The 27,407-nt window shown below is 33.5% G+C and overlaps 3 protein-coding genes, 2 long non-coding RNA genes and 1 pseudogene across 10 annotated transcripts in view; all 6 read right to left on the bottom strand.

The window, feature by feature from the left end:
• Positions 1-36: 36 nt before the first annotated feature.
• Positions 37-1,239, bottom strand: LOC145966603 (uncharacterized). Its single transcript, XR_014437085.1, has 3 exons — positions 1,090-1,239; positions 445-986; positions 37-343 (listed from the first exon to the last, which is right to left on the bottom strand). It is a non-coding gene; the product is annotated as an uncharacterized LOC145966603 (long non-coding RNA).
• A 2,509-nt stretch (positions 1,240-3,748) lies between these two features.
• Positions 3,749-5,809, bottom strand: LOC145966601 (uncharacterized). The gene is made up of 4 exons (XR_014437083.1): positions 5,595-5,809; positions 4,962-5,512; positions 4,552-4,860; positions 3,749-3,791 (listed from the first exon to the last, which is right to left on the bottom strand). It is a non-coding gene; the product is annotated as an uncharacterized LOC145966601 (long non-coding RNA).
• Positions 5,810-6,633: 824 nt separating this feature from the next.
• On the bottom strand, positions 6,634-9,853 carry LOC145966592 (uncharacterized). Its single transcript, XM_083090793.1, has 2 exons — positions 9,421-9,853; positions 6,634-8,862 (listed from the first exon to the last, which is right to left on the bottom strand). Exon 2 carries the CDS (start codon positions 8,637-8,639, stop codon positions 7,809-7,811), a length of 831 nt encoding a protein of 276 aa, XP_082946919.1. The 5' UTR covers positions 8,640-8,862; positions 9,421-9,853; the 3' UTR covers positions 6,634-7,808.
• Positions 9,854-10,353: 500 nt separating this feature from the next.
• Positions 10,354-16,024, bottom strand: LOC145966589 (uncharacterized). Of its 4 annotated transcripts, none has more exons than XM_083090789.1 (5): positions 15,410-16,024; positions 15,176-15,319; positions 14,835-14,924; positions 14,682-14,761; positions 10,354-11,688 (listed from the first exon to the last, which is right to left on the bottom strand). In XM_083090789.1, exons 1-5 carry the CDS (start codon positions 15,737-15,739, stop codon positions 10,740-10,742), a joined length of 1,593 nt encoding a protein of 530 aa, XP_082946915.1. In that variant the 5' UTR covers positions 15,740-16,024; the 3' UTR covers positions 10,354-10,739. The 4 variants fall into 4 exon arrangements, with proteins under 4 accessions (XP_082946915.1, XP_082946916.1, XP_082946913.1 ...); XM_083090790.1 differs by having other exon boundaries at positions 14,682-14,746; XM_083090787.1 differs by lacking the exon at positions 10,354-11,688 and adding an exon at positions 13,134-14,169.
• Positions 11,684-13,086, bottom strand: LOC145966590 (uncharacterized; annotated as a pseudogene).
• Positions 16,025-19,506: 3,482 nt separating the features above from the next.
• The window catches only part of Pxb (putative Hedgehog signaling attenuator pxb), a 377,459-nt gene continuing 369,558 nt past the window's right edge, over positions 19,507-27,407 (bottom strand). For all 3 annotated transcript variants that reach the window (XM_083089605.1, XM_083089604.1, XM_083089603.1), the window contains one exon: positions 19,507-27,191. In XM_083089605.1, the coding sequence (XP_082945731.1) occupies positions 26,542-27,191 (650 nt within the window). In that variant the 3' untranslated portion in view covers positions 19,507-26,541. The remainder of the gene's footprint in view (positions 27,192-27,407) is intronic.

Raw genomic sequence — 27,407 nt, 5'->3', positions numbered from 1 at the left:
CTAACAATTTTAAAATATATTTCCTGAAGTTTACCTACTAATTTTTTTTATTCAGTCCTCTTCTTCTGATATTATTACTTAACAAACAAATATTACTTAACAAATTTTGAAGCAGAAATTGATAAATTCCTAAAATTATAGAATATTACATCGTTGTCAGTTATTTTTTGTTGCAACTTCTTTCTTCCGCCTTAATCAAAGCTGAATATTGTTTGGTTCTTTTTGTTTCAATAATTATTAAAAAGTCTGAAATATATATTTGTAAAAATAATGACAAAATTATAATCAGTACCAATATAATTTATATATAGTTTGCGTTTATACGTAAGATTCTCTTCACAATCTGTAATATAAAAAATTAATCTATAACATAGAAAATTAATAAACTTAATATATCTATAAACATTTCTAAATGATATTGACATGAAGAGAATTAATACTAACATTTCAACATTAGAGATCGAGATATATTTTCTTCTTATATCTTTCTACAATTTTACAATTAAGTTTTTAAAATGTTTTCGACACTCGGCAACCAACAGCATGATTTTTTGTGATGTTTGTTAATAAGATGCAATCGCATTGAGCTTTTTGTATTGAATGTCATCGCGCAGAGCAAACAATTAAATGGCTTTCTGTGTATATGTAGATGATTATATAGTTTCGTTGATGTACGGAAAGCTTTATGGCAGTATATACATTGATACTGTGTTTTATCATGCTCTTTCTTTCGATACATTAATCCGTCAAAAGCCTCAGGACAAAATATACAGCCTGAGTGTTTTATATTGTGCCGCTTTCGATTGTGTTTCTTAAGTTTTCTGTGATCGAGAAAGACTAAATTACAGCGATAGCAAGAATTGAAAACGTTATGATCGACTAAATGGTGAAAGTCCAAATCTGCTTCTTTTGTGTATCTTTCGTCACATATGTAGCAAAGGGCTTCGAAAGAGCTCAATGCTTGATTTACTGACATCTTTGCGGTTCTATATTAACAGTTCTTTATATAATGTTTTTTTTTTTTACAAAAGTTTATCAAATTTTTTTTAAAAGTTAATACTTGTATAATACCTCTAAGTATTGGTTTACCTTTAAGAGTCTCGTTCCTGATCTTCTTTTCCACTTTCTTTCTTTATTTGTCAAGATTTTATTCAATTGAATATTTATAATTCTTCCTAATCAGGAACTCGCATAGATTTATATTGTTAAAAAATACAACCGTATTAATTTATTTTGTAATTCCGAATAATTTCACTTAGAATGACATTACAGCGTCTACGAGCTACACAGAGTCTATAACAATAGCTTAAGAATTATTTTGTACAGTGTTCTATACCTCATTCGGACATATCCATAAACAAACAACAAATCCTGTTTATGTTTATGTATGCATGGTTTTGTGAAAGTTTTCGCAGTGTTTGTTTAGATAGCATTTTTGATTGAATCTGGCACTGCAAATCGTATAAATATATGACCGTTGATCGGTATTAATACGTTGATGACAAACGACGCAACTCTTGCTGCGGAAACGTTCGTTACAAATAGTGCTGATATAGGGCTTTTGATCGGAATGCCAGGACACATGTTTGTCTAATTCTTGCTTTCTTCGGAAACCGCGGTTGCACAGGTCACAATGATGCGGTAAAACTTGAGAATGATAAAGCCGATGCACGTGCAAGGACGCCTTTCCAGCACCTGCTTTTACTTAAAATGTGAAATCGTGATAGTTCGATGATGTAGGGTGATTTTTTAAATCATGAACAATTTTTTATTTATTATGTATACAAGATTATTTCTTCAACTGTAATTTTCGAAGTGTACACGGATTTTTCCGTCAATTACGAATCTACTACATACATGAAGTTCGTTATTAATTTCTTCTTGGATTGTAAATGAGATACTATTTAAATATTACCTAAACTGTAAATATTTAATTAGGGATAATGATAATATTGTTGAAAATATGTAAGACTTATTTGTCTTCAAAATTAATTTGATTTTATTACGTTTTTCAATTTTTTATTTTTAAAAACTTATTACTTATGATATGAAATCTAAAGCGGCATTGAGGAAAAGAGGTGGACAAAATAATAGTCTGCCTAATTTGGTTTTGAGAATGATCTCTAGTCATTTAATACATATGCTTATGAATTATATTATTTATACACTTTTGCATTTTTTTGGAATATTTTATATATACAATAACTATTATTATCTACTACTTTCTTATTATTTATTAATGATATCGGCTCATTATCCGCTCTGAAATATCACATGTCATGGATTTACGTGATTTGTTCTATAATACAAAGTAACTGTAAACGGAAAAACTTAGAAATATAAATTTAAATAAATATAAGCATATATTTCTGGTGTTTTCTAAAAAATTTCCTAATATATATAATTTTAATGATTCTATACTGCGATACATGTTCAACAATTTCAAATTTCATGATAAAAATATATTGAAAAATTATATCGAAAATATAAATTAAAAATTTGTCATATACAAATTTTCATTTTCGAAAAACTTGACTGTAAAATTCAGGAAGCTAATAATTAAATTATGTAATCATTAATTATATCGATAATATAAATTAAAAATTTCGCATATATACGAGTTTTTATTTTCGAAAAGTTTGATTTTAGATATCATGATATTTTGAATTAAATGATATAATCATTAATCATTCTAAAAATAATAATTATAAACGTTATAATTACATGTATACATATATATGTGTACATTATTAATAATTATAAGTTTTATAATTATTAAATTCTATAATAAAAATATTGTTATATACTATATAAATACTATATACTATATAAATACTATTATTATTTTATTTTATTATTATATAATATAATTAATGTGCAATTTTAACTATTAGTCAATAATTATAATTAATATAATATTATAATTAAAATAATAAATATTATTAATATAACATAATTAATAATTATAATTAGTAATATAATAATTAAATTATAACCATTGTACCATTGAAAATTGTGTAAAATTCAAGTATAGGAAAAATATGACTAATTCTTCAAGTTTGAGATTTTTTAACTAGTTTTATATGAAAAATAATTGCACTTTATATATATCAGTACATATGTATCCCCTTATATATATATATATATATATATATATATATATATATATATATATATATATATATATATAAGGGGAGAGACATATGTACTGATATATATATCTCAAGACATAGGATATGTGTCAGTATGCAATTACTCGAATTTAAACATGATGAGATTAATCGGACTAGCCTAGTAGCTCTCTCATATAGGGGAAACTTTTTATTACAGTGTTTGCAAATTATTACCACATCTATGGATCATTACCGCATCTCTTTCGACTTTGGATTATTTGACATTTCTTTCTAGACAGATAATAGATTCGTTAACTTCGGCAATGCATTTTATCAGAATATTCTTCGCTTCTTTCACGCTTGTGTGCGTCAGTCTAATCCAGGTGAACCTTTGTCTTTTATATGTTTTTCCTTTATATATATATATACAATGTTTTTCTGTTTGTTGATTTATCTGATGAGCGTATTATGGGGAATGTATTTATGCGACGGTAAACATTCAGTTGGTTGATCGTTAATAATATTATTTGTAAAGAAGAAAATATTTTTTCGATCTTCTTCGATCATATCGACTGTTTCAATTTGGATCGAATAAATTTTAACATTGCATTTTTCGGCAAACATCTTATATCTTTGTCGAGAATAGTTATAGGCAGCTGTGCAATCTGATTCTTTAATCTGAAAAATAAAATATAAGCATATGTATTTATTATTAGACAATCATTTATATTATATATATCTTCATCTTATCTTAATTAATATTCCATAATTTTTATAAAATAAAAAATATTAAAAATCTAAATATAAAATATATAAAGCTATATTTTCTAAGATAAAATTTCATATTTTCGAGAGATTTTTCCATCGTTTGCTCTCTTTATCATTTGTTTGTAAATATTATCATGTATCTACAATAAAATTTTATGTGTTTAATATTTATATATTATGTATAAGAATAATTTTTAATAAAAACATAAGTCTTAATTTTACATAAATTTTTAATAAATAAGAGGAAAAGATCTTATACAGAAAATTAATTATTTATTTAGAATTTCATATTTGCTAGAGGAAAGTACATATAAGCAAATAGATAAGACATATAGAAAACTTCATTATTTTTCTGTTTTGAACAAATATAATGTAATTACCGCGATTTCCATTATCAATAAAAATTTACTCATTACATAAGTGTATATATATATATATATATATATATATATATATATATATATATTAACAATGATAGATATACTTTAAGAAAAATTACAAGATGTAAGCAGAGGTGTCTATACTTGTCTGTGATGTATACGTATACATACCTCAGACAAATATAGACATATTCGATGCATATATACATATATATATATATATATATATATATATATATATATAATATTTTGCTTTCTAACAATTTTAAAATATATTTCCTGAAGTTTACCTACTAATTTTTTTTATTCAGTCCTCTTCTTCTGATATTATTACTTAACAAACAAATATTACTTAACAAATTTTGAAGCAGAAATTGATAAATTCCTAAAATTATAGAATATTACATCGTTGTCAGTTATTTTTTGTTGCAACTTCTTTCTTCCGCCTTAATCAAAGCTGAATATTGTTTGGTTCTTTTTGTTTCAATAATTATTAAAAAGTCTGAAATATATATTTGTAAAAATAATGACAAAATTATAATCAGTACCAATATAATTTATATATAGTTTGCGTTTATACGTAAGATTCTCTTCACAATCTGTAATATAAAAAATTAATCTATAACATAGAAAATTAATAAACTTAATATATCTATAAACATTTCTAAATGATATTGACATGAAGAGAATTAACACTAACATTTCAACATTAGAGATCGAGATATATTTTCTTCTTATATCTTTCTACAATTTTACAATTAAGTTTTTAAAATGTTTTCGACACTCGGCAACCAACAGCATGGTTTTTTGTGATGTTTGTTAATAAGATGCAATCGCATTGAGCTTTTTGTATTGAATGTCATCGCGCAGAGCAAACAATTAAATGGCTTTCTGTGTATATGTAGATGATTATATAGTTTCGTTGATGTACGGAAAGCTTTATGGCAGTATATACATTGATACTGTGTTTTATCATGCTCTTTCTTTCGATACATTAATCCGTCAAAAGCCTCAGGACAAAATATACAGCCTGAGTGTTTTATATTGTGCCGCTTTCGATTGTGTTTCTTAAGTTTTCTGTGATCGAAAAAGACTAAATTACAGCGAGAGCAAGAATTTGAAACGTTATGATAGAGTAAATGGTGAAAGTCCAAATCTGCTTCTTTTGTGTATCTTTCGTCACATATGTAGCAAAAAAAAAAACGATTCTTCGAAAGGCTCACTGCTTGATTTACTGACATCTTTGCGGTTCTATATTAACAGTTCTATATATAATGTTTTTTCTTACAAAAGTTTATTAAATTTTTTTTAAAAGATAATACTTGTATAATACCTCTAAGTATTGGTTTTCCTTTAAGAGTCTCGTTCGTGATTTTCTTTTCCACTTTCTTTCTTTATTTGTCAAGATTTTATTCAATTGAATATTTATAATTCTTCCTAATCAGGAACTCGCATAGATTTATATTGTTAAAAAATACAACCGTATTAATTTATTTTGTAATTCCGAATAATTTCACTTTGATTAGAATGACATTACAGCGTGTACGAGCTACACAGAGTCTATAACAATAGCTTAAGAATTATTTTGTACAGTGTTCTATACCTCATCCGGACATATCCATAAACAAACAACAAATCCTGTTTATGTTTATGTATGTATGGTTTTGTGAAAGTTTTCGCAGTGTTTCTTTAGATAGCGTTTTTGATTGAATCTGGCGCTGCAAATCGTATAAATATATGACCGTTGATCGGTATTAATACGTTGATGACAAACGACGCAACTCTTGCTGCGGAAACGCTCGTTACAAATAGTGCAGATATAGGGCTTTTGATCGGAATGCCAGGACACATGTTTGTCTAATTCTTGCTTTCTTCGGAAACCGCGGTTGCACAGGTCACAATGATGCGGTAAAACTTGAGAATGATAAAGCCGATGCACGTGCAAGGACGCCTTTCTAGCACCTGCTTTTACTTAAAATGTGAAATCGTGATAGTTCGATGATGTAGGGTGATTTTTTAAATCATGAACAATTTTTTATTTATTATATATACAAGATAATTTCTTCAACTGTAATTTTCAAAATGTACACGGATTTTTCCGTCAATTACGGATCTACTACATATATGAAGTTCGTTAATAATTTCTTCTGGGATTGTAAATGAGATACTATTTAAATATTGCCTAAACTGTAAATATTTAATTAGGGGTAATGATAATATTGTGGAAAATATGTAAGACTTATTTGTCTTCAATAAAAATTAATCTGATTTTATCACGTTTTTCAATTTTTTATTTTTAAAAACTTATTACTTATGATATAAAATCTAAAACGGCATTGAGGAAGAGGTGGACAAAATAATAGTCTGCTTAATTTGGTTTTGAGAATGATCTCTAGTCATTTAATACATATGCCTATAAATTATATTATTTATACACTTTTGCATTTTTTTGGAATGTTTTATATATACAATAACTATTATTACCTACTACTTTCTTATTATTTATTAATGATATCGGCTCATTATCCGCTCTGAAATATCACATGTCATGGATTTACGTGATTTGTTCTATAATACAAAGTAACTTTAGATGAAAAAACTTAGAAATATAAATATAAATAAATAAACATATATATCTAGTATTTTCTAAAAAAAGACCCAGGTAGCAGAGTGACGTCAAATAACATCCTAATAACGTTTTAATGATGTCATTATACATCATTAAGACGTCTGAAGACGTCATCTTGCTACCTGGGGAACTTCCTAAAATGTCAATTTTCAATGATGCTGCCGATACATGTCCCACAATTTCATGTTTTATGATAAAAATAAAATCCTGTCTTTATATTCGCAAAACGTGTCTGTACTGTTCAAATTTTTTAATTGTTGTTTTTAATTGAATTGAATTGAATTTTCATATTATCATCATAGCATTATATTATTATATCGTCGTATTGTTATATTAGCATATATAATGTATTATAAAAACTATTTATTTGATATAATTCGATATGAAAGAGTATATCGAAATATAAATTAAAAGTTTCTCTATATATGTTTTTACTTCCGAAAAATTTGGCTTTAGAATTTCGGATGTTAATAACTAAATTACATAATCATTATAATTATTGTAAAGCTAATAATTATAATCATTATAATTACATGTATATATATGCATATATCTACTTACATATGTATATATTATCAATAAATAATACCAGTAAATTAATCATTATAATTTTTATAATTACTAGTAATATAATATAACTATATAATACTATAATTATACTAATATAATATAATTATAATTATGGATATAATTAAATTATCACGATATCATTAAGAATTGTATAAAATTAAAGCATACAAAAAATATGACTAATTTTTCAATTTTGATTTTCTAACAAGTTTTCTATAAGAAAAAATTGTACTCTATATATATTGACACATATGTCCCCTCGTACATATATCATAAGATACAGGATATGTGATTGTTTTACTTGAATTTAGTTCAAACATGATAAGATTAATCGAACTCGATTCAACTTTATTCTTGTGAATATCCGCACATCCCTAATCTTAAGCGTTCGTGACTTTTGAGATAACGTTTCTGACCAAAACTGATTCCGCATTGCTGACACGTATACGGCTTTTCCTCAGAATGGACACGTTTGTGCCTAGTCAAGTCATTCTTCACGCCAAAACCCTTGCCACATATGTCGCATGTGTGACTTTTTTCACCCGTGTGCACCGTCAAGTGACCAAGCATTCGCTGTCTCCAGCGAAATCTCTTGGCGCAATAAATGCACTTATGCGGGAATTCGTCTGTATGAGTCTTGCTGTGTATATAGAGGGACGCTTTTGTCTTGAATGTCTTGCCACAGGTATGACATACATACGGGCGCTCACCGGTATGAATACGCCGATGATCCTCCATGGCAGTTTTCATAGCGAAGCTACGGCCGCATATGTCGCAAGCGTGATTCTTCACACCATCATGCACGTGCTTCAGATGATAATACAGACTACCGCTCTGAATAAATTGTTTGCCGCAGATATGGCACGTGTACGATTTCTCTCCTGTGTGCGTGCGTACATGAGCCCAATAGCTTTTCCGCGAGGGAAACTTTTTATTACAGAGTTTGCAAATCATGGCCGCTTCATCGATGGATGCAACCCTTTTGGTTTTGGACTGTTTGATATTTTTTTTTAAACAGGTAATAGATTCGTTCATCTCGGCGGTGTGTTCCATCGAGATATCCTTCGTTTCTTTCGCACAATTTGTGTGCGTCAATCTAATAGGATTGAAACCTTTGTCTTTTGCATTTTTGTTTTTCTGCTTGCATTGCTCATTGGTTGATTTATTCGACGAGCGCATTATGGGAAATGTATTTACCTGTGATGGTAAACATTCAATTGGTTGATCGTGAACAATATTATTTGTAAAAGAGGAGATATTTTTTGAATCTTCGTCGATCGTATTGATTACTTCAGTTTGGAACGAACAAATTTTATTCTTGTATTTTCCGGCAAGTATCTTGTATCTTTGTCGAGAATAGCTATGGACAGTTGTCCGATCGTGTATAATCGGATTCTTTAATCTGAAAAATAAAAAATAAGGACATGCTTAATAATAGACAATCATTTATTCATTACATTAATGCAATAGTGTTCTAATTTGTATTAAACAAAAACTCTATTAATAAGTAAATATAAATGTAAGTATATTTTCTAAGATAAAATTTTAGATTTTCCAGAGATTTTTTCATCGTTTACTGCATCTGTTAATGTTTGTATATACAATCATATAATCATATACTATAATAAAATTTTATATGTGACATATAAGCGGACAAATATTGATAAACGTAATTCGACGATTACAATATATTTGATTGTTCAAAACAGAAAAATAATAAACTTTTGATTACACTTACTTTCCTCTAGCAAATAAATAATTATAAATAAGTTATTAATCTTCTCTATATCATAAGATCTTCTTCTCTTATTAAAAAATTTTTTTGCATGATTACATATAACATAAATTATACATATATATATTCTACACATATAAAATTTTATTATAATATATATACATATATGTTGTGTATTTTCCTCTCTCTTTCATAATTTTAAAATATCTTCTGAAAACTACTTACAGTTTTTCTTGTTTAGTCCCCTTCTTCTGGTGTTATTTAATGAATTTTGCAGCAGTATTTAATGTTAAATTTCCAAAATTACAGAATATTGTATCGTTCTTAGTTATTTTATATTGCTTCTTCTTTCTTACTTCTCTCTCTCTCTTTCTTGCATCTTAATCAAAGCTTATTATCGTTTTATTTTTTTTGTTCCAATAATTGTTAAAAAGGCCAAAAGATAATATTTTTTTGAAAATAATGACGAAATTATATTCAGTACCAATAATTTCCGTATAATATACTTTTATATGCAAGATTCTTTTCAATCCTTAATACAAAAAGTAGTACAAAACATTAATCAATAAATCTAATACATCTAAATAATTCTGAAAGATATCAACATAAAGAAAAATAAATTCGAGCACTGGAAATCGTTTCTTCTTATTTCCTCTTATTTTACAGTTAAATTTTTAAAATGTGCATAATTTTCGACACTCGGCAACCAGCAGCATGGTCTTTCGAGATGTTCGTTAATAAGATGCAATCGCATTGAGCTTTTTGTATTGAATGTCGCCGCACAGAGCGAACAATTAAATGGCTTTCTGTGTATATGTAGATGATTATATAGTTTCTTTGATGTACGGAAAGCTTTGTGACAGTATATACATTGATACTGTGTTTTATCGTGCACTTTCCTTCGATACATTAATCCCTCATAAGCCTTACAACAAAATATACACGAGTGTTTTATATTATGCTGCTTTCGATTGTGTCTCTTAAGTTTTCTCCGATCGAAAAAGATTAAATTACAGCGATTGCAAAAATTTAAATTGTTATGATCGATTAAAAGGTGATAGTCCAAATCTGCTTGTTGTGTATATTCTATGTGACATTTGTAGCAAACGAACGATTTTTCGGAAGGACTCATTGCTTGATTTACTGACATCTTTGCGGTTCTATTGACATTTCTTTATATAATGTTTCTTTTTACAAAAGTTTATCAAATTTCTTTTTAAAAGACACTTGTATAATACCTAAGTATTGCTTTTCCTTTAAGAGTCTTGTTCCTGATCTTCTTTTCCACTTTCTTTCTTCATTTAAGATTTTATTCAATTGAATGTTTATAATTCTTCCTAGTCAGGAATTCGCATAGATTTATGTTGTTAAAAGATACAACCGTATTAATTTATTTTGTGATTCCGATTAATTTTACTTTAATTAGAATGACAGCGTGTACGAGATACACAGAGTCTATAACAATGAGTTTAAGAATTATTTTGTACAGTGTTCTATATCTCATCCGGACATATCCATAAACAAACAATAAATCCTGTTTATGTTTATGTATGTACGATTTTATGAAAACGTTCGCAGTGTTTCTTTAGATAGCGTTGTTGAGTGAATCTGGCACTGCAAATCGTACAAATATGTGACCATTGATCGGTATGAATACGTTGATGACGAACGACGCAACTCTTATTGCGGAACCGCTCGTTACAAATAGTGCAGGTATAGGGCTTTTGATCGGAATGCCAGGACACATGTTTGTCTAATTCTTGCTTTCTTCGGAAACCGCGGTCGCACAGGTCACAATGATGCGGTAAAACTTGAGAATGATAAAGCCGATGCACGTGCAGGGATGCCTTCTGTTTAAAGGATTTGCCGCAGATCTCGCACGTGTGAGGTCTTTCGCCGGTATGGGTGCGTCTATGCTCGTCCCTCGATGCTCTCGAGGCAAAACAACGGCCGCATACATCACAAACAAATTTCTTGACGCCGTCGTGGACCTCACGCATGTGTCTCCTCATGTTGGACGCCGATCGAAAGCTCTTGTCGCAGATAGAACAGTTGTAGGGTCGTGCACCTGTGTGAATGTTGCAGTGGATCAGCAAATTATACGAGGTGGAGAGTATTTTTCCGCATTCTTTACATTTGTAGGAAGTGCAATTGTTCTTTGTGATCTTCGAGCGAGTTAATTTCGCATATTTGTGTTCCGATATTTGTTCGCATTGTCCCATATTATCTCGAGAATCCATCGTGCTGTTCTCTTGAAGTTTCTGTCTTTTTTCAGAGTTATCCAGGTGGGAATCAGCCAAATGATCGTTTTGTGATTCTAATATTTTAATCTTGAGATCGTCAAAATGAGTCAATGACAGATATTCTTTGCTGGATATTGTTGGTTGAACCTTCTCTATATTAATCGATAATATTTCCGTATTGAATTCGTAGTTCCTTTGCGAATTGTCTCCAATATATCTCGCTTCCTCATTCGATACTTGACACGTCCATCTGAAAAGAGAGTCACTTGTTACTTCACGGCGTCCAAACAGCGTGGCGGTTCATGATTGAGTCTCTTATGATTAACTAAGTAACGTTTTTGTCGGAATGAGAGATTGCAATCGGTACAATGCCAAGGTTTCTCGTCAGAATGGATCAGACGATGTCGCTTCAATTCATACTTGATTCGGAAACAACGGCCGCACACGTCACAGGCGTGCGGCTTTTCGCCGGTATGCTTGGTAATATGCACCATCAGCGGCGATCGTGTGCGAAAGGTTTGCCCACAATAGCTGCACTTGAACGGGAACACGTCCGAGTGCGTACGATTGTGCACGAATAGAGAGGCTTTCTGCTTGAACGTTTTACCGCACACGTTGCAAACGTATGGTCGCTCGCCAGTATGAATGCGTCTGTGATCTTCGACATTGCGCCGTGTTGAAAACATGCGGCCACACAGGTCGCACGATACTTTCTTGATGCCGGCGTGGGTCTCCTTTAAGTGTCGGGCCAGGCCCTGATTTACGCGAAATCGCTTGCCACACAAGTGGCAGGTGAACAACCGCTCGCCCGTGTGAATGCGTAAATGCCAGTAGAAGGTGTATGGCGAATTCAAATTCTTTCCACATTCGTTACAATGATAATACATCTTACCATCGTGTTCCATTCGGGCGCGCAGTACCGTATCTGTGGCTACGAATGACTTTCGGTTTCTCTTGGTGAATTCGGGATGCATCTCTCTTATATGGGCGTTCAATAGCTTTCTTTTTTTTGTAGTATGTTTGCAGTATTCACAGGAATAAGTTTCGGATCGTTTTTTCGAAGATTTTGTTGATGGAACATGATATTGATCTTCATCATTGTTCTTGATGTCTTCCATCAGATGATTGAAATTCCAATTCAAATTATGATTTGTTTCCCTCTTATCTTTTGTCACTTTAATTTCTGATGAATCTTCTACGTTGGTCTTATTACAAATCATCATATGACGTATGAGATGATATTTTCGTTTGAAGACGCGTTGACAGCTATCACAAATGTAGTCCTTTTTTACAGATTTACTCGTTGATTGTAGAAGTATTGATTGATACTTTAAGGAGTTTGAATCCGTTTTTTCATATCTTACAATATTGTAGTTATCCAGCAAATCGCGTGTTTCCCTTTCAGAGATTTCTTTAGTATTCTCTGCAATCAATGTCGAACTTCTCGCTGGATTGTTTTTGTACTTTATTATAACATTATTTGTCCGCAGAGCAGCGCTACGAGAGGAGCGGCATGTCACGAAAGATTTTTCCGTTGCTGGCTCACACCTGGAAAAACAACAAAGGCGGCAGGTTTGAATCAGTTTCCTTCTAGGTATAATGAAGAACCATATAGAAGGAGAGGGAGATAAAGAAAAAGAAGGAACATTGCGTCCAGCGCACGCAGTTATCACTAAGCGATCGCATCTTTTATCGTTAAGATGCTCGCAAAGATTCGTTGTGCCGGCTCTTAATGTGATTGTTCAGATAGCGCTTTTGTCGAAAGGCGAGACCGCACTTGATGCAGACAAACGGCTTGCTCTCGGAATGGATGAGCTTGTGTCGCGCAAGTTCGGATTTGACACGGAATTTCTTCGCGCATACGTCACACGCGTGGTTCTTTTCGCCGGTATGCGTAGTTATATGAGCCAGTACTTCCTGCCGTCGACGGAATCGTTTGCTACAATACGAGCACGCGTGCGGGAACTCGTTGGTATGAAGTTTGCTGTGAATATAGAGGGACGCCTTGGATTTGAAAGTCTTGCCACACGAGTCGCAGACATACGGCCGTTCGCCGGTATGAGTGCGCCGATGATCCTCTCGCGTAGCCTTGGATGCGAACGATTTGCCACACAAATCGCACATAAAGTTCTTCAGCTTCGCGTGCACGTCCTTCAAGTGCCTGGTGAGTCCGCCGGAATCGCGAAACTGCTTGCCGCATACGTGACAAGTGAATGGTCGCTCGTCCTTATGGATCCTCATGTGACGCAGATATGAATCCTTCAATCTGAAGCACTTGCCACACTCGGCACACAGAAAAGATTCTTCTTTATGTGCTGCTTTGCTGGTTTTGTACGGATCCTTATCCATTTCGTTATCGAGGGAACGCACCAGTTCATCGTCTGGAATTTGATCTATCTGGATTTTCTCCTTCTCACGCGCCATCGTTCGATGAGGCTCGTTCTTCCTATTAAAATCTCTTATAGAGTTTTGTGTGGGGATATGCTTTTTCTTCATCTCGTCACCTTTCGTCGATCTCAAGGGATCGTTCTCCAGTTGTTCGGACATGGCGGGAGGTTGATTGTGCGTCGTGTCCATTACGGCGACCCAAATCGGATCGCTGTCCTCGGTCGTCGCATTCTCAGTCTTTTTCAGGTTGCGCATTTTCGGTTGGCATCGTTTTCTGTATGGCTTCCAAAATGCATTCTGCGTGTCCGGGGACACTTTAAACGGTGTCCGGACGCCGCATGACCTGCAAAATAGCCGAAACTTGACTCCAGATTTCGTACTTGCGGCGGACGATTGCCGTTTTGAGCTGGTTATATTTCGGCGCTTGTTTTTCTGGGTATAATTTTTAAAGCCAACCTCTGGGCGTTTCGGTACATTATCTTTTTCTCTCTATTCTGAATCTTTCATTAAGATGTCGTAAAAATTTTCTTGGTGTGCCCAACGCCGGCAAATCGTTCTTTTATCTCTTTTTTTTTTCTTTTAAATGATTGAGTCATCGGTTACAATGCGTTACGATTGTATGTATTCAGTCAGATCGATCATATTTCCATCTTTTCGTAAGACGTACAGAAAACATTTAATAAGCAATGACATTTATATATTTTTATTCATTTATTCTATTAGCCACACTATAAGTATGGTTGTGGCGATTATAAGCAAAATTAGATTCACATAAACGAGCAAACAGTAAGAAAGAAACTTTGTTCTCCTTTTCATATGCAGCTAATAAATTATGGGAATATGTGAAATCATTACCTGTTAGATTTATTAATTTCTTCTATGCCATGTTCTCCATTTTTCGCGCCAATTTGCTGATCAGGCTGCAATAAAAAGATCTTATTAAATATTTGCGCAATATACTACAAAGAAATTTTTTTTTATAGTATTATACTGTTTTATTATATTTACTTGCGAGTTTGTCGTGTTTGATACAGTAGTCGGAGTTATTGTTGTAACTAATGTGGAAACCTCCAAATTATCCAAAGATGCAGGATAATACTGGAAAGTTAAAAAATATATAATTAATATATTATTAATGTGCAAAAAAAAATGAAAGAGAGAAGCATGCAGTTTACATGCTCGAGAGTTATAAGAAAATATAATCAGAAAACATAGATGCCATAATAATTTTTATTTTATTTTATATCTTCTTTTATCTTGTTTTACGTTACATCTTAGATTGCAGTAAAAATATACTATTATAATTTTCTAAAATTTTAAACACTTTTTAAAATAATGTATTACTTTACCTGTTGTTTATTTTCTAGCGTTTCTTGCATTTTCAGTAGCTTCTTCTCCGCACTTAGACATCCCTCGCTTAATTCATGCCAGGCCAACAATGTCCCAGCACAGTGATGACACAGTTTCAATGGCAACGTATCACTTTCGGATATCTGTGAAGTAAATAATGATTGAATAATGTACCATCACCAAGATACTCGATGCTTAAAAATTGCACTTTGGCAATCAAGTACTGTACACACGTGTATCGGCAAGTATTTGAGTATTTTACTAGGCAAATCGTGTTCCGTTCCTTCGCCCTCGAAGATGGGTATTAGATTATCGCACGTATTGGCGCATGTCCTGCAGAAGTGAACCCACGCGAGGATTTCCTTCGTCTCGTGCTTGTGGAGTGTCGTTTCCTCGACGTTCTCCCCGGAGTATCGCTCGCCCTGGTCCTGCGACACCAGGAAGAAGTCGTCTTCGGTCTCCGACTCGTTGCGTTCCCGCTGCGTCACTATCCTCTTCACAGTCTCGATTAGCATGGCATCCTCGCCGGAGGATTCCAACATCGTCGGGTTCTTGGGTTCCATGCCGACGAAGACGACGACCACGTGTCCGGCACGCGATCAATGTGATGACACGTCGAGCGGTCCGGAAATTCGTTCCTTGCGCGACTTTGGTCAAACGCGTTGACTAGTGTCAGTTTCAGGAAACAGATGTTGCAAATACTTGACGCACCAACAATGTTTGACACTTCTTTCTGTTTGTTTCATCAGCATTTACAATCACCTTTGACAGTTTTCCAAGGGATACTGAGAGTCTATGGCTTTAACAACATGAGATGCCACGGGACGCTAGACATCAGCAGATATGAAGTGTGACCAAATATTACATTACATCTTTCCCTTCGTGAATGGGATATGATCATTTATAAAGTTGCCTAGACTGGGAACAAGCGCGTAAATTTAAAAAGATTTCTCTCTTTCTCTTTTTGAAAGGCTTTTGGAAAATATATTTTTTTGCAAAGTAATTGCGTAATTTTTGATTAATAAGGATTTAAGATAATCGAGATTATAAACTAATAAACAATTTTTAAGATAATTTAGAACAGATAAAAAGATTCTCTATATTTTTTTTTCTTCTATTATTTGTCATTATTTATAAGCTTATAGAGAAAAAAATTTTCAAACATTACATCTCTATTTTTCTATTATATCTTTTTCTTGCTTTACGTGAAAATAAATTTCAATTTTAAGACAATTTTACATTGATTGTCTTTTATTTTTTTTCTTGTATGTACATACAATGGATATTTGAAAATATTTTGTTGCATATATTACGGGAGTAAGCTCTATTATTATTATTACTATTATAATTATTATCATTATTATTATTATCATTATTATTATTGTTAATATTATTATTATTGTTATTATTATTATTATTATTATTTTTATTATTATTATTATTATTTATACACACACATACATAAACGGTTGAGCTTGAGATGCGATCAATAGCAATATAATACCGTAATTCGAAGCAACGTTAATTTGAAATCCGCTAAACCTTTTGTGCACCCTTCCAATATTTTTTGATCCTCTTGATTTACTGGATTTGCATTCATTGTCGCCTGAAAAGCCGATACAGCTGGAAATATCATTATTTCCATTTCACACCGTTTGAAAATTTGATAATCTCTCTCTCTTTCTCTCGTTCCCTCTCTCTCTCTCTCTCTCGTAATTGACTTGGCTCGCAATAAATGACCACGACCGATGGTGATTACTGTTCTCGCGAATGTAATGAGAGGATTAAAACAACATTGCGCTCTCATTGTCGTATTTAATTATTAACGATATACAGAGGGAGAGGGCCACGCAATCCAGTGTACGTGCATTTTATTGACCGATCAAACAATAGGATTTCATATTTGCACGCGTTCGCGAATGACACGCACACGATGTAATGACGACGATTTAAGAGCGCTCTCGCAATTACATGATTAAATCGGGCACATTCGGTATACGAGTTTACAGCGGTATACACAATTGGGTGATAACACGTAAATTTGCTATCGGATATTCGCGTACAAATGACCGTACATTCGCGCATGGCGAGAATAATAATTTTGTAATAGTAATCTGCGCGCAAGCAAGAATATTATCGGATTCGTGTCGATAGTTTTTTTATTAAATCCGATATGTTTATTGGGATAGTCATCGCCGCATGAATAATCACTACTGCGATTAATTGGCTGCAATTAATTAATTCACGTGATTCGACTCGTAAGCGTATGAAATCTATCCATTATTTTATCAGTGATTTATTCACTTGTAAAATAGAAATTAAAGCAAAAAGGGGGGATTAAATTATTCTATTGTGATATTTATAACCGATATTTCTTTTTTTTCTTTATAATACTTGGTTCAAGTTTATCTCGCATCGACACATTCGTTTCATCGTAATTCATTAATAATACACGTCACGCTGGATTTACGCGTTTGAAATGCATGCGATATGAATTTCGATCGTGATTATCGATATGAAATTGGCAGCTCTATTCAAGATGAAACATCATGGCGATGGAAACAGAACGAATACGGTATTGAGATAAATAACGCGACGCGTTTCATTAATAAATAATATCCACAACATCCATTACGGTGACTTGACATTCATCGTTCGCGTATCTTAAAAATGCATCAGTGACTTGTGAAGATGCATATCTCGTGAGATTTATTCCATCTAAATATATACATATATCCAATTCATAAATCTCTCACACGAACAGTCGGAACCAAATGGTTATATACTATTTTTCTCAATATATATTTCATATTTATAAATATTCTACAGAATATTTATTTTTTAATATTAATTCATTTATATCATTTATAAAGCGAAGTAATTAAAACGCGAATATATATTATTTTCTATTTGAAGTGTATGAAAAAATGCACGAAAGTGCAGGGCAGGAGCAACAGGTGTAGCAACATTGACGTATCGGCGCAAAATTGGCCGCGCGCTTTTCGAATTCCGTTCGTGACGTCATGCGAGATCTGTCATCGCAGCGCGCGTACAGACCGAACGGATCGTAGCTTCGTAAAACGCGTAGCTTTCGCGTTATTCCTTCGCCGTATTGTGATAAAACACGCATCGCATGCAATTAATATGCAGAGAAGTGCTGTGTAAAGTGCAGTCAGTAATTAATGTACGCGCGATTGTTTTCGCGAATTAATCGTGTGCGAGGAGAGTGTCATGGAGGCCCAGCGGAAAAATTGAAAGAGGAATGAATTAAGGAGATGCTGCAACAACGACAAGTGGAGTGAGTAATATATAATCTACGTAATTTGTCATTTTTTACTCATGAAGCATTAATCGATCTCGTATCTTTCTCTCTTCAGTATGTCATTTTTTACATTAATGTGTGTATAATATATATAATGCTTAAATAAAAAAATATTGTATATTTAAAATACTTATACATATATGAATATATCAGAAAAGGAAAGTGGCTTTTAATGATTTTTATGAGATGATTTTATAATATATTATCAAAACTGAGATAGAAATATTAAAGAGACCTTTAGTTAAGGCTCTCTAAAAAATATCAAGAAATCAATTGTCATTGTAACATATTTCTTGATGCATTTTTAAATGTTTTGCTTAATTTATTCTTGATTTGTCTTCTCTTCTTGCCTTTTGTCTATTTAGTTTCTTCATATTTTTCAGTTGATATGTTTTATATCTTTTTTCCGTTTTTGCTCACAAACACGTTTTAATTTCATTAATTTTTATCATACTTAATATAGTAACATGCTTTTAAATATATAAACACATTTATATCGTAATTCAAATACTTTATAATATGTAAAAAATTAATATTATTAGATTTTCGAAATTTCGACATCTCTAATATATATTTTTGCGAATAAAAAGTTTAAAAATATCATAATATAATTATGTATAAGATATATTACTCGCTTGTATTTTTCTATATTTAATTCATATTTATTTTTTGTAATATACTTTGCAATTTGATGAATCTTTTGCGATTTTATGAAATGAATAATCTCTTCAATATGATTTCTTCAATACTTGAAAAAATAATATAAAAAGTTATAATTCTCATAAAAGATTAATAATATACATATAATGATTAATGGATGATTGAATAGCATTTTTTAAATATCCACATATACCACGAAAGATATATTTATCGGCGGCATGCAATTTTTATTTGTTAAATAGAAAGAATAATTATAGTTGAAATAAATAAGGAATCAATTTTGAATTTCTTGATAGGATATGAACTCTTCGCAATATGATCGGGTGAAAATAATGATAGACGTCGCAGTGAAATCGAATAGTAAATCGTTTATTAGTACGAAGGTGTGTGATAGTGTCTCGAGATTGCCGTCTCGGAGCCGCCGACATTTCGTGATTAACAATGCCGGGCCGTGATGTCGTGATACCGTGACGTGAACGAGTGTGACAGAGCTTTTTCTTGTTCCTTAGCTGAGACGTAAGAGATAGATGTTAGAACTAGTTACCCTGTTCTGCGAGCTGGTGCCGCGCTCTTCCGTCTACGTCGACGATTCTGGCCGATCTTCCGCGAGGATTCTCCTCTTTGAGAATCCTCCTCGCAGTCGATCGACCTTCGATCAATCTTCGATGCAACAGCGAACTTAATGGTATCGATACTCGGGCATTGATGTAGATTAAGTTATCGTAGTTCGAGCAAACTTCACCGATAGGGTCTCGCGTTGAGCAAGTTGCTCGCGCTAACCCCCGACTAGTGATTCGAGTTGAATCGTTGATGAAGTTAGATCAGACTAAGCAGATTTCATCCGCAAAACATCGGAGCAAAACCAGATAAAACGCTTGCAAATCGCACATTTAGCGCTTTCAATGAGACAAGGATAATCCTCAATCTAGACATCAATCGTTATGTAATTGATAGACGGTAATGAGTTGGATTTCAATTGATTTAAAAAATGAAGATGACATTTAATACATTAATAAGAGATGAGAGAGTTACACAATTACATTTAGTGATATTATGCGCTATTTAGTTTGGATAAGATAAGAAGGCGAGAGACGAAAGACTTTTTATAGCCATATTTAGCGCTGAATGTAATTGTATGATTCTGCGTGTTTTATTTTTCCAAATTGAAGGCCGCTTCGATAGATAAAAAACTTAATGCGAGATAAAGTTTGGCAGCCGGCTTTAGCGTTAAATGTGCGTTAAAACATGATTTAAAGCATCAATTTTGAGCATCTTCAGCGTGACGGAAGAGCGAAACGCCCGTGCGAGCTAACTTTCAAGAGATGCTACTTGTTACCTCCTTTCTAGGAGATACTCTAGTGCCTATGTTATTGTGTCCTCTGTTCTGCCTATAGCGCTAAAACCGCCGCTAAGAAATAGCGGTACCGAAGTATGCAGAGAAGGGGTGGTGGCGAAAAGTGTGCCTTCCATCCCCTCAGAACGCAATAATAAATAATAATAATAACTTCGCGATTCGTATACGCGTTTGAAAGGTATAAGGAAACGTTCTCTCTACCTCTATAACTTTCGTTCGTACATTATCTTTTTTATTTCTCTTTTTTTCTTTTCTCTTTCTCTCCCTCTCTCTTTCTTTCCAATTTTCTCTCACTTATGTTTCTGCTCTGCAAGAGCTAGGTATCCTTGCACACATAATACAAGGGAACAATAAAAAGTGTCGAGACAGTGAACGAAAGACAACGATTTTACAAAAATGAAACATTTCGGAGCACAAATTTCCCATGCAATGATCCAGCAGTGTTCGCGTGTAAATTTTTATATAAATTAATTTCATAAACAAATTTATAAAATACATTTAATTTCGTGGCGTAAAAAATTTTCAAGTAAATTGTACATTGTCTACAATTTTATATGTTTTTGAAATTTGAATGGATCGCAAATAGATAAGACTTGTAATATTAAATAGATTAATATATTAAATAGATAAGATTTTTTCTTTCGACCATTTTTGGGTGAATATCATTTCAAGAAATTCAAGGTTCGAGATATTTTATGTTGTTTCGCATTCAAGTGTGTGCAAATCAAATGGATAAATCAATGAATAATCTATGTATAATTACAGAATATATATACATATATAAAATGAATAATACATGTATATTTTCTTTTTTCGGCTTATTTTTTTTCAATATACGATGCTTTTGGATCATTCATGGTCTCGCGCACATTTCCCTCACTCACTCACTACACTCGATATGCAACAATTAATCGCGGTCTTTGTAACGAAGATCCGCATTCGATCGAAACTTTTCCGTTCGCTTAAATAAAAACAATAATAACTTAAACTTTCTGCAGACATATCATACAAGCTATGCACAAGAATAAAATAAAACAACATTGCGAAACATTCGATCAACATGGACGTAATAAGATACGAAAGCGTGTAATTCTGCCTCTCGCGTTTCCTCAATTTTTATTTTTTTCTCTTTCTCTCTCTCTCGTTCTAGGATTTCCCTTCGAATCTTTCTCGATCTCCGTATCGCCTTACATTTTCGCGTTATGCGCATTCTTTGATTGTATGCAGTGTTTCTTTTTGATGACTCTCGTCGTGATAAGTACACACTGTACTTATCTATTCTTTTCTTTTCACTTTTCACTCTCGCGCTCTAGCCAGTCATGCTCTCGCAATTATAACTTTTTTTATTCGGCTAGAATATACTTCCTGAGGAATGGTGAGAGCTGCCTTAGCTTAATTTCAGGAATTGAGCTAATTAGCCAATTAGAAATTTCGCTCCTGGTGCGCGTGAAAATAATCTAACATGTTCGAAGAATTCCAAATGCAATTTACGAAGTCGTTTCAGTACGATTCGTCATCGTCTTAACTCATTAATTAAATAGTAAATTAAATAATATTTTACTGATAAGTTGCTCGCAGTTTGTCGCAAGAAAGTTGACGAAAGAAACAACGTTTCTTTACTAATTAAATTAGTACAGAATTATTCAACTATTTTATGCTTTCCTGATTAATTTAACTCATTTACAAAATCTATAATTTGCTAAGAGCATGAAACATTGTAAGAAAATAATCAGCGATAAACTGATAATCCTCAGACTAATAAAAATGAAGCGCAGTCTCATTTTACTTGCGCAATTCAAATGTAAGATGTAATGATAAAAAATATATAATAAATATAATAAATTTGAAGGAGCGAGAATTCTACGTTATTGCTATATTTAGAATAATTTAAGCGAATAATCGACAGCATGACTTTCGAGAGCGTTACATTAGCATAACTTTACTGGTAATGTTGCGCGATTAACAAATTTCTTTGTCGTGCAATCTGAACTTGCGCAAATCGATTTTCTCATATAAAAACATAAGCGATTGTTGCCTCGCTTGATTTCGATTCACACGAGTGAATTATTATTAGCATTAACGGGATATTATTTTTGGGGACTGCACCACAGGGCCGGCACTCTGATTAAGATATTTCCAATGATGCTCTTATTTTATGTGTAATTTTTAGGTAATTTGGATTTCATCAAATATATATACATGTTAGTGATGAAATTATTGATGAATAATTAATGAAAATACTAGAGATTTTAATTTCTATCATGAAAATTTTAATTAGTTGCACGGTTTGGTATAATACAATTGTTTTCTTAAAATTTTCTCAACATTTAATTGTGTTTATTTAACTTGATAACGAGATTAAGTAGGAATTGCATCGAGCGACAATTGTAAATCTATTCTTTTCATGATAGTGCTATTTTGAGCCTCGCAATTTTTTAATATTTTGCACCGGCCCCGCTGTGTCGATCGCGCAAACTACCCTAATCTCTCCCGACGCTCGTACATATAAAATTATATTTACAACAGAGTGATTATTTCTTTATGTTGAGGTATTCGCGTCTAGGCGCGTCTAAAAAGAGAGCGTGCACTAATTCGAGGAGCGAGAGGAAGGCTCGCGAGAGGACTCCCGTGAGAGACTTTTCTTCTCACCTTCGTCCTGCTCGACTCATCTTTCAATCCTCTCGCTTTTGAAAAGGGGGGAAAGATATAATGAATTCTCCTCCCTTCGCTATCTTTGTCGCGTTTATCGTGATTGCGACGCGCGCGCCTGCCGTTACAAATAATTTAAAAATTATATTTTTATCATATTTTTTTTATAATCTCTTTTTGTGTCTCTTTCTTTCTCTCTGTCCTCCTCTTTATATATAGTTTTTTTTATGTATATATTAAATTTTATTTTTGTTTTCTCTCGTTCTTGCACGCACGGGAAAAAGATCTCGGTAACGATATAGTTATAGTACAACTATACTACACACGGGTGGAACTCTTCCTCCCGGCTTTCTATTTACATGGCTCGCCGTTTACTTTCTTACACGTGCGGTATGTATAAAGTGATAGCGGTATTTATACGACGTACTAACATGCGCCTGTGTATCCCTCGACTTTCCCTCTCACTCTCTTGTCGCCTTGTTCTATCTCGCTATATATCGAAAATTCGAATAATTTTGCACCCCTGGCTTCTGTCACTTTGTTTCGTTGTATAAAAACTATTAATATCTCTACATTTTATATAATTTTTTAAAGTTTTTTTTTAATCTAACGTCGACTAGTTTAGTGCACCATAATTTATTAGATATTTTCTTCTTTGCATAAAACTACATATTTCTGAGGTATAACAAACGAGAATCTAAAATTATATTACATAAAGTTATATATAAAGATTGATGTAATCTAATGGTCCAATGTTGTCAAAATTAATTATATATTCAACCAATTATGACATTTCTTTTCTACAGCGGGACAAAGTAACAGTACTGAGGAACAAGTTGCCGGCTTGCAACAATTAAAGCGTCCCGCGAATCCGTGCGACTACCGATCGAAGATCGTTGATATCGACATACATATACATAATAACGTAACCGATCGCAATAACAGTATGCTTAATAATGCACACGAATAATTTGCGCCATTCGCACGCGGGTCTTTGTCCGCAATAAAGCCGGTGTTTGCCAAAATGGCAGTTCGAAACAGAATTGCATGCCGTGATTTCGGTTCATGAATTTTCCATAACACGGTTTCCGTTACGTTATTAACGACAACAATGTCGACTTCGTCTGCGAAGTTGACCGCGGCAATTGCTTCCACGAGAAAGCAATTCGCATTGCGAGAAAGAGCTGCATTGAACTGCGAAAAGAGAATTTTTATAGTCATCAATGGCTTTCGATGTCAAAACAGATGACGCGAGATGCATACGCGAAGCAAGCTTCATCGAAAAGCTTTTTCGAGATGAGAAAGAGCGTTTTTACTTTCTCAAAGATAAAGTTTCCCTACAGCGCTTTTTATTCTCTCTTTCTCTGTTTCTCTTTATCCAGCAGCCTTTATATGGTTCTACGCAATGCTTTTAGAAATTACAAAAATAAAAGACTCGCGCGGCGCTTGAAATCTTTGTAAAAGCGCAAATACGTGCTTATGTGTAATAGTGTACTAGTCATGTGCTAGTCATGCGTGGCAACTATGGTCTTTGACATCTTTCATGCACGTTGGAGTCTAAATGAGATCCATTTGGGAATTGTTTCTTATGAATATTCTCGCATCGACTTATTACGCTATACGTTATATATGATGTTTTTGTAGAAAAAAGAATTTTCCATTTAAAAACATTGAGATTGAATCAATTTATTATCACCAGCTTACTTGGCCAGGTAAATCATTAATAATACATACTTCAGTTCGAAATTTGAAAGATTAGGAAAAGAATATATTTGTTATAATAATTATTAATCATTTCTATTCTGCTAAACTTGATGAAATAATAAACTTTCTATTTAGGTACAAGGTATTGTTTGGAATCGGATTTCAATTTTGAAATATCGCCTACATTTCCCTATTATATAGTATCCATACAATACATTGATTGTATATAATTGAAACTAAATTTTATTTTTTTTTTTTTAAATTTGATATCTCCTATTTTCTCGCGCGAAAATAACAGAGAGTGTAATGCTTGTGCTGATTGATCAGATTCCAACGTGCATATATCGTTCTTTCTTCCCTCAAAGATTACAATATGTTTCAAGGATTCAATGTTACTCTATCACGTGCGTGCATTTATTATTATATCTCGAGAATTTTATTGCGTGTGTATAGATGCTTAGACGAGGCCTTCTAAGCTGGTACGAAGAGTGATTATTATTGGACTAGAAACGCGGCATAATCGCATAGTACCGTCTAATGTCGCTTGCCGTGCATGCGATCGGATCCGCTTCTTCGAACGGGGGGCTCGGAAATCTAATTATAGGTTTCGTAGTATCAAAGTTTGTACGAAACTTGTCGGCCGGGTAAACAGGCCCGGTCGTTTAGGATAGGACTGGCAGTGGATCGGTTAATTTGACCACGAAGCATCTCGGCACTAACTTGATCCGCAATCTGTGCAATTTAATTTAAACAATCTTGTGTTTAGCCTAAAAATATAATATGTGAATTTTCTATAAAAATGTCACATCAGACTTAAAAACCTGTATTATTTTCTCTCACAGATTTTTAAAATATAGTTTTAAAATCATAGTTTCATTCTTGATACATTTTATATTTCAGATTCGCGGTGCTATTTTACCTCACCATCTATTAATACTATTTCAACTTATACATATTATTTTAAATATTTATTTTGAAAATTAATGTTACATTTTAATACTTGGCGAATAATCAAGTATTTCGCGCGATTGTTTATTTGCAAAATTGTTTGCGGATCGCTTGAAAGGGTAATAGGATTGATCGTCTAAAGTGACTTCAGTACTTTTTCTTTGTGATTGGTAGTCGCACAATTTGCGGGCGACGACGAGGACGAGAACGACTCGTTCAGATTAACGCATTATTTCTCTCTACGTATAAATTACAAACGATTAGACTAAAAAGATAAAAGTAATTGTTAGCGTCCTTTGGTAGCAGCCTGAGTCTCATTAGATTACAAATAAATTTGTTAGATAGTCTTGCAATAGTATCGGCTACATGTATAAATCACTAAGAGATCACTGCGTTCCTGTCGTCCTAATCTCGTCACTTGCTCGCGAATTTCTTCGCTCCGACTATCGAATCAAGTCTATCATGTGAATATATCACGGTCGTCGCGACTCGACCAGCCGTAGTAATCAGAATATCCTTATTGACTCTTAACCGTGGACGTCGAAGTATCAAAATACAGCAGTTTAGCACAGCCGAATCGGCATCAGCCGCTTTCTCCATTAAACGTGCTCGTCAATCCATCGTGACTGGTGGCAGAAACAAGACTTTTACAGTCTCTCATCGTCTCTCTCTCTCTTTTTCTTTTCTCAACAAGAGTACATTTCGAGGAAAATACACTCGGTCCTCCATTAGGACATAATGTAGTCCGCGGAATGATGCGAGTGATGCGAGTTTCGGTGCTTGTCCCTGCGATGATTTGTCCGGGAGTTACTGCCGCGGGTGCCGCTGGTACCGGTGGTGCCGGAGGTGTGATGACTGTAGCCACTATCGCTGCCAAAGCTGCTGTCAGGTTGGCCCTGATACAATCTGCCAGTGGTGGTCACTTGGTCACACGCTGCGTCCCGGGTCGAGTTAGTGTAATACACTGGCTGGCTGTACTTGTCGTCGCCGAAGAGTCGATCGGTCGGCTGCGAGTACGTATCCGAATACTCGCCGCCTACCTGGGTGTAGAGTGGCGTCGTGACATCGGACTGACTCTGCAGGCCGTAATAATCGCCGCCATACTGTTGCTGCGGTTGCTGCGACGACGATAGGTACTTGTACTTGTCGCTGCCGGACGATTTGATGCTGCGGGACGAGCGCTCCTTGCTACTTCTGTTCTGGCTAGAATAGCGATGCAATGGACCTAGAACCGGCACGCTTTCGTACGGGTTCTCCTCGAGCCGCGGGGCTTGTGCGGCCGGCAAAGGCGGCACGAAGTACGGTAACCTGTGCGCCACCGATGGGACGGACTGTTGACGTTGGGCGATGTTGTTGCCTGTTCGAGTACCGGCCACACCTGAAAGCGGAGATTCAAATCAGTCAAGATTTGGAAACATTTAATTTATTACGAAATTATTCTAGAATTAGGTAGAAAAATCGAAATAGAAAAAGTAATCAATATTCGGGAATTAAGATAAAAGGATAAGAAGCCGGAAGAGTTAATCTAGAAAGAGTTTCAGATTTTATGAATTTATCAATAATTTGACATGAAGAAATAGATAAAATATTTATA

This window comes from Camponotus vicinus, unplaced genomic scaffold (genome assembly GCF_025532165.1).
Source record: "Camponotus vicinus isolate PSW18456_S1 unplaced genomic scaffold, iyCamVici1.0 SCAF_2, whole genome shotgun sequence".
In the NCBI taxonomy this organism is placed as follows: Eukaryota; Metazoa; Arthropoda; class Insecta; order Hymenoptera; family Formicidae; genus Camponotus; species Camponotus vicinus.
The sequence above is the reverse complement of the archived record's forward strand: the minus strand, read 5'-3'. Positions and strand labels throughout refer to the sequence as shown.

Excerpts from the sequence above, each read along its gene's own strand:
- LOC145966592 (XM_083090793.1), bottom strand. The coding sequence starts at position 8,639 with ATGCGCTCGTCGAATAAATCAACCAATGAGCAATGCAAGCAGAAAAAC.
- LOC145966589 (XM_083090787.1), bottom strand. The coding sequence starts at position 15,739 with ATGGAACCCAAGAACCCGACGATGTTGGAATCCTCCGGCGAGGATGCC. Across the intron at positions 15,320-15,409 it reads TCAAATACTTGCCGATACAC|ATATCCGAAAGTGATACGTT; the intron begins GTGTGTACAGTA and ends TTTACTTCACAG. Across the intron at positions 14,925-15,175 it reads CGCTAGAAAATAAACAACAG|TATTATCCTGCATCTTTGGA; the intron begins GTAAAGTAATAC and ends TTAACTTTCCAG.